The sequence below is a fragment of the Pristiophorus japonicus genome, chromosome 10, assembly GCF_044704955.1.
Source record: "Pristiophorus japonicus isolate sPriJap1 chromosome 10, sPriJap1.hap1, whole genome shotgun sequence".
NCBI classification, from domain to species: Eukaryota; Metazoa; Chordata; class Chondrichthyes; family Pristiophoridae; genus Pristiophorus; species Pristiophorus japonicus.
This window is the reverse complement of record NC_091986.1, coordinates 162,830,102-162,849,505: the sequence shown is the minus strand read 5'-3', so window position 1 is coordinate 162,849,505 and position 19,404 is coordinate 162,830,102. Positions and strand designations below refer to the sequence as shown.

The window sequence follows — 19,404 nt, the reverse complement described above, 5'->3', positions numbered from 1 at the left end:
CGCAGTATTCCAGGTGTGGCCTCATCAATACCCTGTATAGCTGTAGTAAGACTTCCCTGCTTTTATACTCCATCCATTTGCAATAAAGGCCAAGATTCCATTGGCCTTCCTGATCACTTGCATACTATCCTTTTGTGTTTCATGCACAAGTACGCCCAGGTCCCGCTGTACTGCAGCACTTTGCAATCTTTCTCCATTTAAATAATAACTTGCTCTTGGATTTTTTTCTGCTAAAGTGCACGACCTCACACTTTCCAACATTATACTCCATCTGCCAAATTTTTGCACACTCACTTAGCCTGACTATGTCCTTTTGCAGATTTTTTTTTGTGTCCTCCTCACACGCAATACTATGACTCTCAAGTTCCACCTATTGTTTCATGACACAACGTTTTTGAATTTTGGAAGGGATTTTATGCAAGCTATTTGGAAATAATGCCCAGTTAGTCCTTCACTGATTTCTAATTGAGATCTTAACTTAGTTCATCATGGATTAAGTCATCTTTTGAACTTGCTCAAATGTGAGTTCAAGATTTCTTGTATGAAACCTGCATTGTAGTTAGAACTCTATTACAGAATGTGTGAACTGCAAGCCCTTAGTGTAGATTTTGTTAGGACCTTTTTGTAGTGTATATCAATGATTGATTTATATTTCAATGTAGGGGGCATGCATCCTTGGGTCTTAAGAGAAGTAGCAGCAGGCATTGCTTGTAATTTACCAAAATTCCCTGGATTCTGGGGAGGCCCCAGCAGATTGGAAAACTGCAAATGTAACGCCCCTATTCAAAAAAAGTAAGCAGACAAAAAGCAGGAAACTATGGACCAGTTAGCCTAACATCTGTGGTTGGAGAAAATGTTGGAGTCCATTATTAAAGTAGCAGTAACAGGACATTTGGAAAAGCAAAATTCGTTCAGGCAGAGTCAGCATGGATTTATGAAGGGGAAGTCATGTTTGATAAATTTCCTGGAATTCTTTGAGGATGTAATGAACAGGGTGGATAAAGGGGAACCAGTGGATGTGGTGCATTTGGACTTCCAGAAGGCATTTGACAAGGTGCCACACACAAGGGTACTGCACAAGATAAAAGTTCATGGGGTTGGGGGTAATATGTTAGCATAGATAGAAGATTGTTTTCTGTTTGTCATCCATAGAGTCGGGATAAATGGTTCATTCTCTGGTTGGCAATCAGTAATGAGTGATGTGCCGCAGGGATCAGTGCTGGGACCCCAACTATTTACAATCTATATTAACGACTTGGAAGAAGGGACTGAGTGTAACGTAGCCAAGTTTGCCCTTCCTCCCATCTTTGTATCATCAGCCATGTATGAGGAGGAAATGAAGAGGCTGCAGGAGGACATAGACAGGTTAAGTGAGTGGGCAAGGATTTGGCAGATGGAGTATAATGTTGGAAAGTGTGAGATCATGCTCGTTGGCAGGAAAAAAATCAAAGAGCAAGTTATTATTTAAATGGAGAAAGATTGCAAAGTGCTGCAGTACAGGGGGACCTGGGGGTACTTGTGCATGAAACACAAAAGGTTAATATGCAGGTACAGCAAGTGATCAGGAAGGCCAATGGAACCTTGGCCTTTATTGCAAAAGGGATGGAGTACAAAAGCAGGAAAGTCTTGTTTCAGCTGTACAGGCTATTGGTGAGGCCACACCTGGGATACTGCGTGCAGTTTAGGTTTCCATATTTACGAAAGGATATACTTTGGAGGCAGTTCAGAGAAGGTTCACTAGGTTGATTCTGGGGATGAGGGGGTTGACATGAGGAAAGGTTGAGTAGATTGGGCCTCTACTCATTGGAATTCAGAAGGATGAGAGGTGATCTTATCAAAACGTATAAGATTATGAGGGGGCTTGACAAGGTGGATGCAGAGAGGATGTTTCCACTGGTGGGGGAGACAAGAACTAGAGGGCATGATCTTAGAATAAGGGGCCACCCATTTAGAACTGAGATGAGAAGAAATTTCTTCTGAGGGTTGTGAATCTGTGGAATTCGCTGCCTCAGAGCTGTGGAAGCTGGGACATTAAATAAATTTAAGACAGAAGTAGACAGTTTCTTAAACGATAAGGGGTTATGGGGAGAGGGCAGGGAAGTGGAGCTGAGTCCATGATTAGATCAGCCATGATATTGAATGGCGGAGCAGGCTCGAGGAGCCTTATGGCCTACTGGCCCACTCCTGCTCCTATTTCTTATGTTCTTATGTATGATTAAGAAGTTTGCAGATGATACAAAAATTGGTCAGGTGGTTGATGGTGAGGAAGAAAGCTGCAGACTGTAGGAAGATATCAATGGACTGGCCAGGTGGGCAGAAAAGTGACAAATTGAGAAGTGTGAGGTAATGCATTTGGGGAGAGCTAACAAGGCAAGGGAATAAACAATGAATGGTAGGATACTGAGAAATGTAAAGGAACAGAGGGACCTTGGAGTGCAGATCCCTGAAGGTGGCAGGACAGGGAGATAAGATGGTTAAGAAGGTATACGGGATACTTTCCTTTATTAGCCAAGGCATAGAATACAAGAGCAGAGAGGTTATGCTAGAACTGTATAATGCACTACTTAGGCCACAGCTAGATTACTGCATACAGCTCTGCTCACCACATTACAGAAAAGATGTGATTGCACTCGAGAGGGTACAGAGGCGATTTACGAAGGTGTTGCCAGGACTGGAGAATTTTAACTGAGGAAAGAGTGGATAGGCTGGGGTTGTTTTCTTTGGAGCAAAACTTAATTGAGGTGTATAAAATTTTGAGGGGCTGAGATAGAGTGGATAGAAAGCACCTGAGCAGAGGGGTCAATAGCCAGGGGACATCGATTTAAAGTAATTGGTAGAAGGATTAGAGGGGAGTTGAGGAGAAGTGTTTTCACCCAGAGTGGTTGGAGTCTGGAATGCACTGCCTGAATGGGTGGTAGAGGCAGAAACCTCCTCATATTTTAAAAAGTACTGGGATATGCTCTTGAAGTGCTGCAACCTGCAAGGCTGTGGACCAAGAGCTAGAAAGTGGGATTAGACTGGATAACTCTTTTTCGACAGGTGCAAATACGATGGGCTTAATGGCCTCCTATGCCTCCTATGATTCTATGACAGTCCTTGAGGGGCCTAGATAGAGTTTAATTTGGGTTAAGAACTGATCTCCAGTTCATCTACAATATAAAAGTCAGAACTTATAGCTTTGCACACAGTAAAAGAGAAAGCTGCAAATGCTGGGAATTTGAAGTAAAAATAAAAAATGCTGGAAATGCAAAGTATAGCATCCCTTCTCTTTCTATATGCAGATAGGCCTGCTGTGTATGTATTTGTGTTAAGTGGCTGGTTAGTTCTAGTTTAGTTTCAGGTCAAAATGAACTGGTACATTGGCACAGGATCTGAAACTATGACGCAGCAGAATATCTCCTGGCACCATCTATCTGCAATATCATAGCATGTGATTTTATAATCCATCAAGCTAGGCTATGCTCATGTGATGTGTGAAGGATGTATATCATTTGAAAGCTGGAGACCCTACGGGGTAGCTAATGTAATATATTAGGAAGTCATTATAATCTTACCAAAAGGATTAGCAAATCTTTGTCTCAATTAACCTGATGCATTTTGTTTCCCTGTATAGGCTCTGACATACCAGTGGAAAGTTCGAATAGTGATTCCCTTCTTGAGTGGCTTAACACATTTAGGCGTACAGGAAATGCCACCCGCAGTGGACAGAGTGGGAACCAGACGTGGAGAGCTGTTAGTCGGACAAACCCCAACAGTGGCGAGTTCCGCTTCAGCCTGGAGATCAACATTAATCATGAGCATGAAGCTTCTAATGGTCAGTCTTTGGACACATCTACACTGGAAAGTAACATTAACAGGAACACAGAAAATACTCAGCCACAAAGTTTGTTGACTCCTATTGCTAGTCGTACCAGAAGTCGAACTCAAGCCCACATCCAATTGGCTGGTGAGCGGGCACACTCTGAAAGTAACTTGGGCGCAGTGAGGGTTGAGGAAGTAGAAAACATGGACGTTTCCCCACCATTAGCCCAAAGGAGTATCAGAAGTGGAACTATTGAAAGAATCACTGGTAGACAGAGGCCTAGAAGGCAAAGTACTAATCGACAGGCAGATTTAAGTGTAAGTGATGAAAGACTAATTGGTAGACGAAGAGCAGAACGGCATAGTATTGGACCAATACATGAAGAGGAGCAGCAAGGTCGAAGTGAATCTGCAGAGTTACAAAGGGACGTTCAAACCACTGTGAGAGAGAGTTATGTGCACGGCCAAATGGGACGACGCAGATCTTCCAGGAATTTACAAAACAGACGAAGTCGATCACCCTTGCGTAGAGAAAGTGTCACAGTAAATTCTCCGGACCGGTCTCTATCCCAGCAGGAGGATTATTTAGAGCAGAGACCAAGCGCGAGAAGGCAACGGACAGTGGACCAATCCACCATGACGACTGAGGAAATGCAGGCTATTAGTAGCAGTCCTTCTGTCCAGTCACCAGCTGGTAGAGTGCTTAGACATGAGGCTATGGATGAAGGAGATGTAAACCATTCCAGTGGATCCTCTGTAGCTGTTCGAAGGCACCCAACTATTATGTTGGATCTTCAGGTTCGAAGGATACGTCCTGGAGAAAACCGAGATCGTGACAGTATTGCGAATAGGACTCGATCCCGTGTCCGAATGGCAGAAAATACAGTGACATTTGAAAGTGACAGTGGTGGTTTCCGCCGTACCATTTCAAGATCTGAACTTGCAGGTATTAGGACTTATGTTAGCACGATCCGTATACCTCTACGCAGGATATCTGAGACTGGGCTTGGTGAGCCATCATCCGTTGCCTTGAGGTCAATACTTCGTCAGATTATGACAGGATTTGGTGAACTGAGCTCTCTAATGGAGAATGATTCTGATTCTGAACTTAACCAAAGAGTTCAGCAGAACCAATCTGATAGCTTCGATTCAATTAGCTCACAGACCAGTCCAAATAGCAATCTGTCTAATCTAAATAATGAATCAACTGACACATTGACAGGAGACCGAGGGAGGGAGCAAGCGAATGAAAGCATGCAGAATGAAATCCTCGACCATGCTGCTGAAAGCAGAGAAAGTCGAGACACAAATAGTTTGGTAGAAAATGGTACCCTGCCAATATTACGGCTTGCTCACTTCTTTTTGCTGAATGACGATGATGAGGAGGAACGCCAGAGGGGTCTGACCAAAGAACAAATTGACAATCTATTGACCCGGAATTATGGAAACATTAATGCAGAGAATGAAGTCAGTAAAACCTGCAGTGTATGTATTAATGAGTATGCAATAGGGAACAAGCTTAGAAGACTACCTTGTGCACATGAATTTCATATTCATTGTATTGACCGATGGCTTTCTGAAAATTCCACCTGTCCTATTTGTCGACAGCCTATCTTGGGATCCAGTAATTAATTGGGGAGGGGTTTGTACACAAGCTTCTTATCCATTTTGGAAACTGCAAAGCACTAAAAACATGAGTTGTAGGAATTTGTAAAACAAATGTTATAGATTCTATTATAGAACCATGAAATACATTCTTATTGCTTCTTGCTGAAGCTTTATTTTTTTAAACATTTTTTTGTTGAGCTGAGCACTTTGTCATTGGATTGATTGGAACTGAAGAAAGTGAGCCAAGCTGAAGTATATTGTACACGATTAATCATATTTTTTACATTTGTTTTGTAGATGCAATTATGGTTTATGCTGTGCTCTTTTTGTTACAGGATAACAGTGTAGATTAACATAAGGCAATTGTCATTCAGTCTGACTAATAGTACAAATCATCTGGTGAGCAGAATTAAATTGCCCTTAATCTTTGTTTATGATGCATATAAAATAAAACTTTACACACTGATAAAATACGCTTGGTTTTCTGCAATTAGAAAAGATACAAACATTTGCAAAGGAATGAACTGATTTTTCTGCCAAATTACAATGAAAGTTGCTGATATTTGATATTTGGAAGCAATAATCTAATAACTAATCATTTGTTGTATTTTGCTTAATGTATGCCTATGAATGCAATGAGATTTTGTTCCCATTCCTCTCCCCCACCCTCAAGTTTTCACTATGCAAATATTGACAGAAGTTATGCAAACTCAGAAACTGGTTTAACTGAAAATAAGAGTTTCTTCATGCTTTCAGATTTTTGATGTTTCTCATGTTCAGTGGTCACAGCATAACTCTTTTCCAAATTTATCTGGAAATCCATTTCACCATTTATAGCACTTCAGAAATGGAAGGGGTTGTTCTCATCTTGTGGATTTGGTGAGGTACAGTGTTTTTAAAAAGTTCTCCTCACAACTTTGAAAGCACCTGGAAAGAAAAGCTCTTCTTACTGATGGATATTTTGTTTTGAAGTGAAAAGCATAGTACAAGAATACCCTAATTATTTAGTAGCTTGCAAAACTATACCCGATAGAAAGTAAAACAATGAGAGAACTGGAATATGTGTTCCAAGACTATGTGATAGTTTTGAAAGATGGTTATCCTTCTAAAGAGTTATTTATGCAATGACTTCTGAAGGCCGAGATTGTTGTCATTTGTATAAATGTTGTGGTACATTATGCAACAGCAACTAACTAATAATGCTTCCCATTTGTGTCTCAGCCAGATTGGCCACCTCTCTCGGTACTGGAATAATCCAGGGACATTTTCAGACTCCTTCAGTACTGTTTCTTAGCCACTAAGGGGTGCACTTAATTATCAGGGTCAATTTTGTTAAAATCAGTAACGGTCTCAAAATGGAATCACTAGACCTGCCCCTTCTTAAATGCTGACAATCTGCCTGCTGCCACTTTCACCGGGGGGGCTACCGCTGGGTGGTCGAAACGTCTGCTTGCTTCAGGTCGTAGGCCCCTTTAGTATGCAAATCAGGGTCCGATAATATGCATAGGACCCCCAAATGCCATTTTAAGGTAGAACTTGTTGGACCATGCGCCATGCACTCCAACCAGTTTCATTCGCAATAGAGATGAAGCAGCCCTGAAAAGGTAAGTTTCAAATTACTTTTTGAGGAGCAGGAGTGCCAGGGGTTTAAAATGGCTGCAGTCTCTCCGCCCCCAGAACGGACAAGCTGTCTGTGTGCTCTGCCGATTGGCTGCTCAAAACTTAAAATCGACCCCATGTGTGTCTGGTGGTGACACCGGTTTTCCCTCCCAACAATTAATCAGATGAGGCTCCAGTTTAATGGCTGTGGAGATAGTCAAATCTTAGTTTCCTAATGGTGAATCTAAAACTTTAACATTTAAGAATTGGGCCATTCTGAAGGATCTGAGATATATTTGCTCTGGTCAATGAGCATTTTTTTCCTACCTCCGTTGATCCACGAAACTTACTGCAGGTTAAACTTTTGGTTTGTTTTGTTTTATGTAAACGTGAATAAGCAATACACAAGTGTTGGACACAAAAAAAATATTAGTACAATGATATCGCCTCATAGTTAAAACAGGTGTGGTCTCTGAACCTGGAGGGCACATTTTTATTATTTCACCCATGTGTATGAATTTTGGATGATACTTGCTACTTATGATGGCATAATAGTGTATGGTTTGACAACAATTGCCTTAAAAAGTAAATGTTTCAAAATATGTTTCTAGATAATTAAAAGTAACTCTTTAATATACTGAATATTAGTTGTCTTAATTTCCTTTTCGTGTAAGTCCACAATACAGAATGTGATGAAATACAGAAAATATCTCCTTTAGAGGAGGGACCTTCAAACCCAATAATAATTCAAAGTGCAGAGAGGTGAAAAAACACAGAAAAAGGCAAAATTACATCAAAGACCAAATTTAATGAAAAACTTCCTTGTTAACAAACTGCTCTTCAAGACGGTGACATAGTAGAAGCTAAGTTTGTGTCTGCAAACACTGGCTTACTTTCTTTGCTTCTTTATTAGCTGTTAAACCTGGTAATTTTACACTGTAATTCTTTAATCTGCTCAGTTATTTCAAAAATGGTTTCTATTCAGCTTAAAACAAATAAGAAATTGTCCTATTGTCGTAAATTTCTACAGCCATTGAATGGCTTTTACAACAATCGTACATGTATGTGATTTAAAGTCTCTTCCCAACTGTTTTTTGTGTGCCAGTAGCTGAGGAAAGTATTGGCAGCCATTGTAAACTAAACTAGCCTCTAGAAGTGGGAGTCATTCAACTGCTCAGTCTCCTGGCAACAATATCTTGGCTGTCTCGCGTATAATGCTGCTTGGCATTTACATTTGAAGACTATAACGTTGCTCCCATTAAGTGGAACTTTAAACCACCTCCTTTGGTGGTGTATGCCACCTCCAATAGCTCTGCAATTTATATTGGGAGCTTGACATGATTGGAACTCAAGCTGCTTTTGTTTTCCTTCCCAGCCCATGAACACAGAGCAATTGTGCCCCAGTGCCACAGTCGGTGAGATCACCTAACTCACCACAGACCAGTGGTCAAAACTGGGACCTTCCAGGTCTCAAACTATTTTAGTGCATTTGCCCACAAATCTATTTTTACATTCTTGGTTTCTTTTTCCTAATTGTCAGCCATTGATGTGTATTCCTGTGTAGAATTTTCAGTATGGCAGTTCATATACACTTTTACATATGAGCATTGCAAATTATATTAAAAAATATGATCCATGTATACATGTTCTATCTAAATGAGAATCGGATTCATGAAATTGTAAGTATGTTTACTATTGATCAAGCATATTTTCCGTTGTTAGCCTCAAGTTTGAAATTTCATAAGATTTAATTAAATTATTTTTATTGTATGTCCACAGCTCATCAGACATTTTCCTAATCAAAGCACTGCTCTATACATTCTTGTTCATATGAGTTCAGTCTATTTTATTACGGATTGTATTCACATTGTACAACAGAAATATGTACTTTCAACGACAACAGGGCATAAAACAAGTGGTATCTGATCAGTTGCCCCGATCAGATATTGCCTGTTTTATGCCCATGCCAACACATAGTTCCAGGGACAGTTCCATCTCTTTCGTGTTCATTTCATGTGTTCAGCAATAGATGGCACCATCTCACTTCTTGCATAAGATTGTAATTTGAAAATGATCATTGACACTGGTTTAATGTTAATGTAAGTACAGCAGGTATGTGGAATTAAATATTTATAACCCTTGTTCACAGCATATTTAATGATTTTCAGTAAGCTACTGATATCAGAAGCAACATTCATTTTGCATGCTTTTGAAACAGGAGTGGAAGGACATGCTGGTGTGAAGAAATTACTGATTTTTTTTTAATGCATTAAAATGTAGAAGTTTGCAATGGAAACAAAATTGTCAATTGGCTCGAGCCAAGTTTGGTAATATGTAAAAGCCCAAAGAGTATTTGTCTCGGAATAGAACTAATTACAAATCTTTTTAAAATCTAAAACTCTAGCAGACAAAAGAACTTGTGCCTATTATAATCCTCCTTCTGTGCTTCACACTTAACAGCTGTACCTGAGGAAATGTGTTCACATGAAAAACTGACAAAGGAACTGTGAGCTACAATAGTCCCTTATGTCAATTTCCTATGAAGTTTTTCTCGGGTAAATAAAGTTCCCATTCTCCTGCTTCAACACTCGTGATTATTTTTTCCCCCTTTAAGTACAATTTCAAGAGTTTTCACTTCCTTTGAAAGAGTATTTGTTTAAGTTTCACTCTTTTATGGTTAGGTGCTGATTGAATAGAGTTGAGTAATTTGAAGTGTGGACAGATGTGTTTTTATTATAGAATTGTGAAGTGATGGCAAATTGACTGAAGGTTCTGATGAATTTGGTAAAACAACTTTGAAAGAATGAGAATACAGCTCAAAATTGGCGAGAGTGTCAAGCTTTACAAAATAGTCAGAACATGTAGCCAGGTTCTTCGATTCAAATAAAGGTGGTCTCTGGGAAAAGCCTTTTGATGGCCAAGACAGAATTTTCCTTTTCAATCTCCCATCTGCTTCCTGTCAAGCCACATGTAACAAATCCTGGGCACAAAGCTGTCTGGGAGATTGGACAGCGTTATTTAGGCTGAGAGATTTGGCAAAATATTAGGTGGGAGCCTTGAAACAAAACGACTGGCTGTTCCTCCAAGATGCTAGTCCATAGAATTACATATTACAGCACACACAGCGGTCCATGCTGGTGTTTATGAACCACACAAACTCCTCCCACCCTCTTCTTCAAACTCTATCTTCGTGTGTTTATCGAGCTTCCCCTTAAATACATCAAGTAGGTAGGTCAGTTTCTCTGAAACCGAATAACTGTTCCTTTCCTATAAGAAACTAACTAGCAAGTTATATTTATTTTAAGAAACTGACTAGTCTGCATTGGAGTAAATTAGCTTTTCTTAAACTGAGTGATAGAGGGCTTTTAACAAAGAGAAAAACATAATTTATCAGAAACTACGAGTTAATTCAACTGGAAACCAGCACTATATGATTGATCATTCTAGAATATTGAGATTGTTGATCATGGCAGGTTTAAAAAAAAATTAAGCACTGAAGCCAAATTTGAAATTTTTCAGGAAAGAAAGGTTGAACGACTCAACATAGTGAGTTGTAGATTGTGTTCTGCGGAAGGACACAGAACAATCTGACCCGAGTGTTAGTGTACAGAGGTAGACTGGTTATTTAATACTAAGAGAATGTTAACCATGTTATCCGAACAATGTTAATAAAAAGTGATGTTAGACGAGAAAATTATAAACTAATGTCTGCGATCATTTGTTAAAAAAGAGGTAACTTGTTCACTGAGGTAGACAATGGGCCATAATTTGTTGTAGTAGGGCAGCGAATGGCGTCTTGCCCTTGCACATTTAATCGTGATGATATTTTGTGCCGCAAGTTGCTTAAAGTGCAAGTTGATGATGTCGCGGTGAGGGAAACAGGCCATCTGGGACATGAATGAACAGGGAAAGCAACCGCATATCTCCTTAAACATAGAAACATAGAAACATAGAAAATAGGTGCAGGAGCAGGCCATTCAGCCCTTCTAGCCTGCACCGCCATTCAATGAGTTCATGGCTGAACATGAAACTTCAGTACCCCCTTCCTGCTTTCTCGCCATAACCCTTGATCCCCCGAGTAGTAAGGACTTCATCTAACTCCCTTTTGAATATATTTAGTGAATTGGCCTCAACTACTTTCTGTGGTAGAGAATTCCACAGGTTCACCACTCTCTGGGTGAAGAAGTTTCTCCTCATCTCGGTCCTAAATGGCTTACCCCTTATCCTCAGACTGTGACCCCTGGTTCTGGACTTCCCCAACATTGGGAACATTCTTTCTGCATCTAACCTGTCTAAACCCGTCAGAATTTTAAACGTTTCTATGAGGTCCCCTCTCATTCTTCTGAACTCCAGTGAATACAAGCCCAATTGATCCAATCTTTCTTGATAGGTCAGTCCCGCCATCCCGGGAATCAGTCTGGTGAACCTTCGCTGCACTCCCTCAATAGCAAGAATGTCCTTCCTAATTGAAGGATTGTGACATTAACCGTGCTCAGACGAAGAAGGAAATGTAAATTAGAATGGGTGAATTCCATGCCAAATCGGGTACAGAGCAATAAAGCGAGGAAAAGAAAGATTGGATTGAGATGAAAAAAAGATAGGAAAAGTTTTTTTTTAATTCTTGGATCTTCAACAATCCAAAACTTAAGGAATAAGACTCCGCACTTGTAATAATTAATTTTCAGTGCCTGAGGTGTTGACTGGCAGTAATGAACACTTATCACATCATTAAAAGGGTACTTAAACTGAAATGGGCAAGACTTGAAACTTTGTGGTGAGTTTAGTTCGTATCTACCGCACAAGTTTAGCATCTTCGCACTGTTCAGTGGTGAGGCAGACAGCGAGATGGTGTTTTTGTGATAACGGCGGTGCAGCACATCTTCAACAATTTTTGAATTTTCATGTTTAACCGCACATCTTCCCTGGTTGAAGTTGTCACATTTGCGCGTATATAATCAAGTGCCATTAGCCTCACCGTTAGTTTGACAGCAAATAATTGCCCTAGGTGTTCAAAGGGGATGGGTTTGGTTTATGTAAATTGTTAGTCTAAATTTGAACTAGATAGTGTAGAATAGTTCAAGCAGACAACATTTTGAACATCCAAAATTTCCTAGACATGGATGTCATGGCTGATCTTCAACCTCAACTCCACTTTCCTGCCCTAAGCCCATATACCTTGATTCCTCAAGATTCCAAAAATCTATCTAACTCGGCCTTGAATATACTTTATGTAAATTACCTAAACTAAATGTTAGTTGATTTTGTTTTTTAATGGATCGTGCTGCGGAACGAAGTTCGATTAATGTGATAACACCTTTTAGTCGGGAAGTAGAGGCCATTTTTCTGCAAATCCACCTATTGCCTAAATGAGATGGTTTTTCTGCAGGTGGAAAGAACATAGATGGCAAAGTCCAATTCAAATTCATTGACAATTAACATGCGAAACATGGCACTGGAAGCACTTTGAGATTGAAGCTTACCGGTGAGCTTTTGATAAAGGAATATTGTTAATACAATGCCAAAACGATTTCACTGAATTACGTTTTATAACTGCCTGAGAAAATATAAATACCAACAGTGATGATCGGTAAAGACCCTCTGGTCCATTGAGCCTGTCCCACACAAATGTGATACATAAGAACCAGGAGCAGGAGTAAGCAATTTGGTCCTACGAGCTTACTCCACCATTTAATAAGTTCATGGCTGATCTGATCATGGACTCAGTTCCACTTCCCTGCCCGCTCCCCATAACTCTTTATTCCCTTATCACTCACAAATCTGTCTATGCCTTAAATATATTCAATGACCCAGCCTCCACAGCTCTGAGGCAGTAAATTCCATAGATTTACAACCTTCAGAGAAGAAATTCCTCCTCATCTCCATTTTTAAATGGGCGGCCCCTTATTCTGAGACTATGTACCCTTGTTTTAGTTTCCCCTATGAGTGAAAATATCCTCTCTACATCCACCCTCTCATCTTCTGTTTCGATAAGATCAACTCTCATTCTTCTGACCTCCAATGTGTATAGGTCCAACCTGCTCAACCTTTCTTCATACGTCAACCCCTTCATTTCTGGAATCAACCTCGTGAACCTCTGAACAGCCTCCAATGCAAGCATATCCTTCCTTAAATACAGAGACCAAAATTGTACACACTACTCTAGCTGTGGCCTCACCAATACTCTATACAGTTGTAGCAGGACTTCTCTGCTTTTATACTCTATCCCCCTTGCAATAAAGGCCAACATTCCATTTGCGTTCACACATTGTATATCACAATATACTTTCCACCCCGCCCAAAACCATATGACCTCGTTGGAGAGATTTAAAAAAACAAGGCAAAAAAACCCAGGCCAATTTGGGGGGAGGGGGAAATGGGAATTTCTCTCCGACTCATCTAGGTGATCGAAACTAGTCCATGCGATCACTATGGCCCTGAATTCCCTGCAGTAACTAGCTTCTGTAAGAAGTGATCGTTGCCCCAGACGAGAACCGGTCCAGCTTTCACCTGAAGGAATTCAATGAATCAGCATTCACTGAAGGAGATGGCAGCCTGTTTCAGATCTTCTACTCTCGGGGAATCGAACCACTTTCTGACATGGAACTTAAATCTGACCTTATACAACTTAAATTTGTGACCCCTGGTTCTCCCTAATCTATTTATTTGGAACAAACTTGTCAATTGAAACACTCTCTATTCCCTTCATTATCTTATAAACTTCAATTAGATCACCCCTTAGTCGACACTTCTCTAAAGTGTCGAGTTCCAACTCTCTTAGCTTATCTTGATAACCAAGATGTTTTAAACTGGCAATGTCTAGTGGCCCTCCTCTGTCCCTTTCCAAAGCCCGGGTTACACATCATGTGAGGAGACCAAAACTGTATTTCAAGTAAGGCCTGACTTAAGGTCTTGTATAAGGACAAAATAGTATGCCTTGTCCGATACTCAATTGTCCGATGAATACACCCAAATCCCCGACACCCTATTTGCTCTAGCTATCTCTTCACAGCATTGCTTATATACCTTTTATGTGCTCGTTGACCTACATTGGCTCCTGGTTAATCAACGCCTCGACTTCAAAATTCACATCCTTGTTTTCAAATCCTCCATGGCTTCCAAGGTGGGATTGTGAGTTATGAGGAGGACGCAAAGACGCTGCAAGGCAATTTAGATAGGTTGAGTGAGTGGGCAAACACATGGCAGATGCAGTATAACGTGGATAAATGTGAAGTTATCCACTTTGGGAGGAAAAACATAAGGACAAAGTATTATTTAAATGGTGATGGCTTGGGAAGTGTTGATGTACAGAGAGACCTATGTGTCCTTGTACACCAGTCATTGAAAGCAAACATGCAGGTGCAGCAAGCAATTAGGAAAGCAAATGGTATGTTCACCTTCATTGCAAGAGGATTTGAGTACAGGAGGAAGGATGTCTTACTACAGTTATACAGGACCTTGGTGAGACCGCACCTGGAGTATTGTGTGCAGTTTTGGTCTCCTTACCTAAGAAGGGATATACTTGCATAGAGGGAGTGAGGCAAAGGTTCACCAGACTGATTCCTGGATGGCAGGACTGTCGTATGAGGAGAGATTGGGTCAACTAGGCCTGTATTCACTAGAGTTTAGAAGAATGAGAGGGGATCTCATTGAAACGTATAAAATTCTGACTGGGTTGGATAGACTGGATGTGGGGAGGATGTTTCCCCTGGCTGGGAAATCTAGGGGTCACAGTCTCTGGATACGGGGTAGGAAATTTAGGACTGAGATGAGAAATTTTTTCACTGAGGGTGGTGAACCTGTGGAGGCCAAATCACTAAAAATATTTAAGAGGGAGATAGATTTTCGAGAAACAAAGGGCATCGAGGGGTATGGGGGAAAAAGCGGGAATATGATGTTGAGATAGAGAATCAGCCATGATCATATTGAATGACGGTGCAGACTCGAAGGGCTGAATGGCCTAATACTGCTATTTTCTATGTAAACCGCAATGGTCCCAACACGCATCCCTGTGGGACACCACCAGTCTCCAAACAGATACAAATTTGTGTATACCGGTAACTACTTTTTGACTACGTCCTGCGAGCCAGCTCTGAAACCAGCTCAATCTATTGTCACGAATACCAGAGGCTTTGATCTTATAGAGAAGCCTCTTGTCCGGTACCTTATCAAAAGCTTTTTGGAAGTCTAAGTACTGGGCTTCCCTCATCTACCAACTTTGTAATTTTTTCAAAAAATACAATTAGATTTGTAAGACATGACCTTTTTATGAAGCCATGTTGGGTGTTCCGACGATGTCCCTCTCTATTCAAGCATTCATATATTACAGCCCTAATGATTCCCGCAAGCATCTTTCCAATTGCTGATGTCAAATTAATGGGCCAATTGGTACCCGACTCCGGCTTGTCACCTTTTTTTAAACATTAACCTCCTTCCATTCTACGAGAACCATTTCAGAGTGCAGTGAGCTATTAAAAGTACAGGCTAAGGGCTCTCGCACCACGTGTTCCATTTTGCTGAGGACTGAGTGGAAAACATCTGGCCTGGCTGCTCTATCTATTGTCAAGTTAATTATTTCTAAAACATATGTTCATCTATGTCAATATTACTAGTTTTGTTAGTAACATTATTAAATTTTAATAGTCGAACATCATCTTCAAGCGTGAAGACTGATGCAACGTACTCATTTATTATATCTGCCATACCCAGTGAGTCTTTTGTGACCTGTCCTTGAACATCCTTCAATAGCCCAATAGTCTTTGGCAGTTTTCTGGCTCTTCACAAAACTGAAAAAGCTTTTCCCATTACTTCCACAGTCATCTTTTCCATTTGCCTTTTAGCTGAGCTAATAGCAGCTTTTGTTTTCTTTTGTTCCTTATACTCAACTCTGTTTAGTTGAGTATTAAATGCCTTTAATTTATAAAAACATTTATGTTTATAAGAACAAAAGAAATAGGAGCAGGAGTAGGCCATACGGCCCCTCGAGCCTGCTCTGCCATTCAATAAGATCATGGCTGATCTGATCATGGACTCAGCTCCACTTCCCTGCCCGCTCCCCATAACCCCTAATCCCCTTATCGTTTAAGAAACTCTATTTCTGTCTTAAATTTATTTAATGTCCCAGCTTTCGCAGTTCTCTAAGGCAGCGAATTCCACAGATTCACAACCCTCAGAATAATGTTCTCCTCATCTCAGTTCTAAATGGGCGGCCCCTTATTCGAAGATCATGCCCATTAGTTCTAGTCTCCCCCACCAGTAGAAACATATTCTTTGCATCCACCTTGTCAAGCCCCCTCATAATATTATACATTTTGATAAGTTCACTTCTCATTCTTCTGAATTCCAATGAGTAGAGGCCCAACCTACTCAACCTTTCCTCCATAAGTAAAATCCCTCATCCCCGGAATCAACCTAGTGAACCTTCTCTGAACTGCCTCCAAAGCAAGCATATCCTTTTGTAAATATGGAAACCAAAACGACACGCAGTATTCCAGGTGTGGCTCACCAATACCCTGTACAGCTGTAACAAGACTTCCCTGCCTTTATACTTCAATTCCTTTGCAATAAAGGCCAAGATTCCATTGGCCTTCCTGATCACTTGCTATACCTGCATACTATCCTTTTGTGTTTCATGCACAAGTACCCCCAGATCCCGTTGCACTGCAGCACTTTGCAATCTTTCTCCATTTAAATAATAACTTGCTCTTTGAATCTTTCTGCCAAAGTGCATGACCTCACACTTTCCAACATTATACTTCATCTGCCAAATTTTTGCTCACTCACTTAGCCTGTCTATGTCCTTTTGCAGCTTTTTTATTTCTTCACATTGCTTTTCCTCCCATCTTTGTATCGTCAGCAAACTTGGCTATGTTACACTCAGTCCCTTCTTCCAAGTCGTTAATATAGATTGTAAATAGTTGGGGCCCCAGCACTGAGCCCTGTGGCAACCCACTCGTTACTGATTGCCAACCAGAGAATGAACCATTTATCCCAACTCTGTTTTCTGTTTGTTAGCCAATCTTCTATCCATGCTGATATATTACCCTCAACCCCGTGAACTTTTATCTTGTGCAGTAACCTTTTGTGTGGCACCTTGTCAAATGCCTTCTGGAAGTCCAAATACACCACATCCACTGGTTCCCCTTTATCCACCCTGTTCGTTACATCCTCAAAGAACTCCAGCAAATTTGTCAAACATGATTTCCCCTTCATAAATCCATGCTGACTCTGCCTAACTGAATTTTGCTTTTCCAAATGTCCTGCTACTGCTTCTTTAATAATGGACTCCAACATTTTCCCAACCACAGATGTTAGGCTAACTGGTCTATAGTTTTCTGCTTTTTGTCTGCCTCCTTTTCTAAATAGGGGCGTTAAATTTGCAGTTTTCCAATCTGCTGGGACCTCCCCAGAATCCAGGGAATGTTAGTAAATTACAACCAATCCATCCATAATCCCTGCCGCTACTTCTCTTATAACCCTAGGATGCAAGCCATCAGGTCCGTGGTATTTATCTACCTTTTAATTCCATTATCTTACTGAGTACCACCTCCTTAGTGATTGTGATTGTGTTCAGTTCCTCTCCCCCCATCCCCCATAGCCCCTTGACTATCCATTGTCGGAATATTGTTAGTGTCCTCTACCGTAAAGACTGATACAAAATATTTGTTCAGAGTTTCTGCCATTTCCATGTTCTCCATTACTAATTCCCTGGTCTCGTCCTCTAAGGGACCAACATTTACTCTAGCCACTCTTTTCCTTTTTATATACTTATAGAAACTCTTGCTATCTGTTTTTATATTTTGTGCTAGTTTACTTACATAGTCTCTCTTCCCTTTCTTAATCATTCTTTTAGTCATTCTTTATTGGCTTTTAAACGCTTACCAATCTTCTGTCCTCCCACTAGTTTTGGCCACATTGTATGCCCTTGTTTTTAATTGGATACTATTTTTTATATATATGTGGACTTGTATTTACTCTGTACAGCCATCAGAGGGCTCATCCCCTGGAGTCCTAAGGGATCCCATAATCCCTTGGGAGCACAGGTATTTAAGGAAACTTCACAGGTTGGGGAGGCACTCTGGAGACTTGCAATAAAAGACTACGGTCACACTTTACTTTGAGTTCAGTGTTCAGTCTGACTCTTTCTCCATACACAACAGATACCGTCCTTTATTTCTTTAGTTAGCCACGGATGGCTATCTTTTCTCCTATACCCGTTCCTCCTCACTGGAATATATTTTTCTTGAGCATTGTGAAATATCTCCTTAAATGTACACCACTGTTCATCAACCATCCTACACTTTAATCTATTTTTCCTGTCCACCTTAGCCAACTCTGCCCTCATACCTTCATAGTCTCCTTTATTTAAGCTTAGTGCACTAGTTAGAGATCCAACTTTCTTGCCTTCCATCTGAATTTGAAATTCAATCATGCTATGATCACTCATTCCAAGGGGATCCTTTACTAGGAGATTGTTTATTAATCCTGTCTCACTACACAGGACCAGATCTAAGATAGCCTGCCCTCTGGTTGGTTCCATTACACACTGCTCAAGGAACCCGTCCCTTATGCAACCGATGAACTCTCCCTCAAGGCTACCCTGACCGATTTGATTTGTCCAATCAATATGGAGGTTAAAATCATCCATGATTATGGCTGTTCCCTTTTTACTAGTCCCCCACTATTTCCTGGTTTATACTCTGACAAACAGAGTTGCTACTGTTTGGTGGGCGTAGGCTATAGGCCCCCTGTGACTTTTCCCCTTATTATTCCTTATCTCCACCCAAACTGTTTCAACACCCTTATCATTTGAGACAATATTGTTTCTTACTATTGCAGTGATTCCATCCTTTATCAATAGAGCTACCCCATCTCCTTTTCCTTTCTGTCTGTCCTTCCAGACTGTCAAATACCCCTGCATATTTAATTCCCAGTCCCCGTCACCTTGCAACCACGTCTCTAATGGCTATCAGATCATACCCATTTGTCTCAATTTGTGCCGTCAACTCATCGATTTTGTTACAAATGCTACGTGCATTTAGATAAAGTGCCTTTAATTTGTTTTTTATATTTTTTTCCTGCTCGTTTCCTCTCTCCTTCAAACTCACTTTCTTTATTTTTGCTTTGTAATTCCAGTTTTACTCTCCTCCCCACTGAATCTAGTTTCAGGTTCCCATCCCCCTGCCAAGCTAGTTTAAACCCTCCCCAACAGCACTTACAACAGCCCCCGCTGCCCCTATGAGGATATTGGTCCCGGCTCTGTTGAGGTGCAATCCGTCCGGCTTGTACAGGTCCCACCTTCCCCAGAAGCGGTCCCAATGCCTCAGGAAACTAAAGCTCTCGCCTCTGCACCATCTCTCCAGCCATGCATTCATCTGCTCTATGCTTCTATTTCTGTAC

General features: G+C 40.7%; 1 protein-coding gene across 6 annotated transcripts in view; it reads left to right on the top strand.

Moving 5' to 3' along the window:
* Positions 1–7,580, top strand: part of rnf6 (ring finger protein (C3H2C3 type) 6) — a 67,927-nt gene extending 60,347 nt beyond the window's left edge. For all 6 annotated transcript variants that reach the window (XM_070892269.1, XM_070892264.1, XM_070892268.1 and 3 more), the window contains one exon: positions 3,614–7,580. In XM_070892269.1, coding sequence (XP_070748370.1) covers positions 3,614–5,433 — 1,820 coding nt within the window. In that variant the 3' untranslated portion in view covers positions 5,434–7,580. The remainder of the gene's footprint in view (positions 1–3,613) is intronic.
* Positions 7,581–19,404: the final 11,824 nt, after the last annotated feature.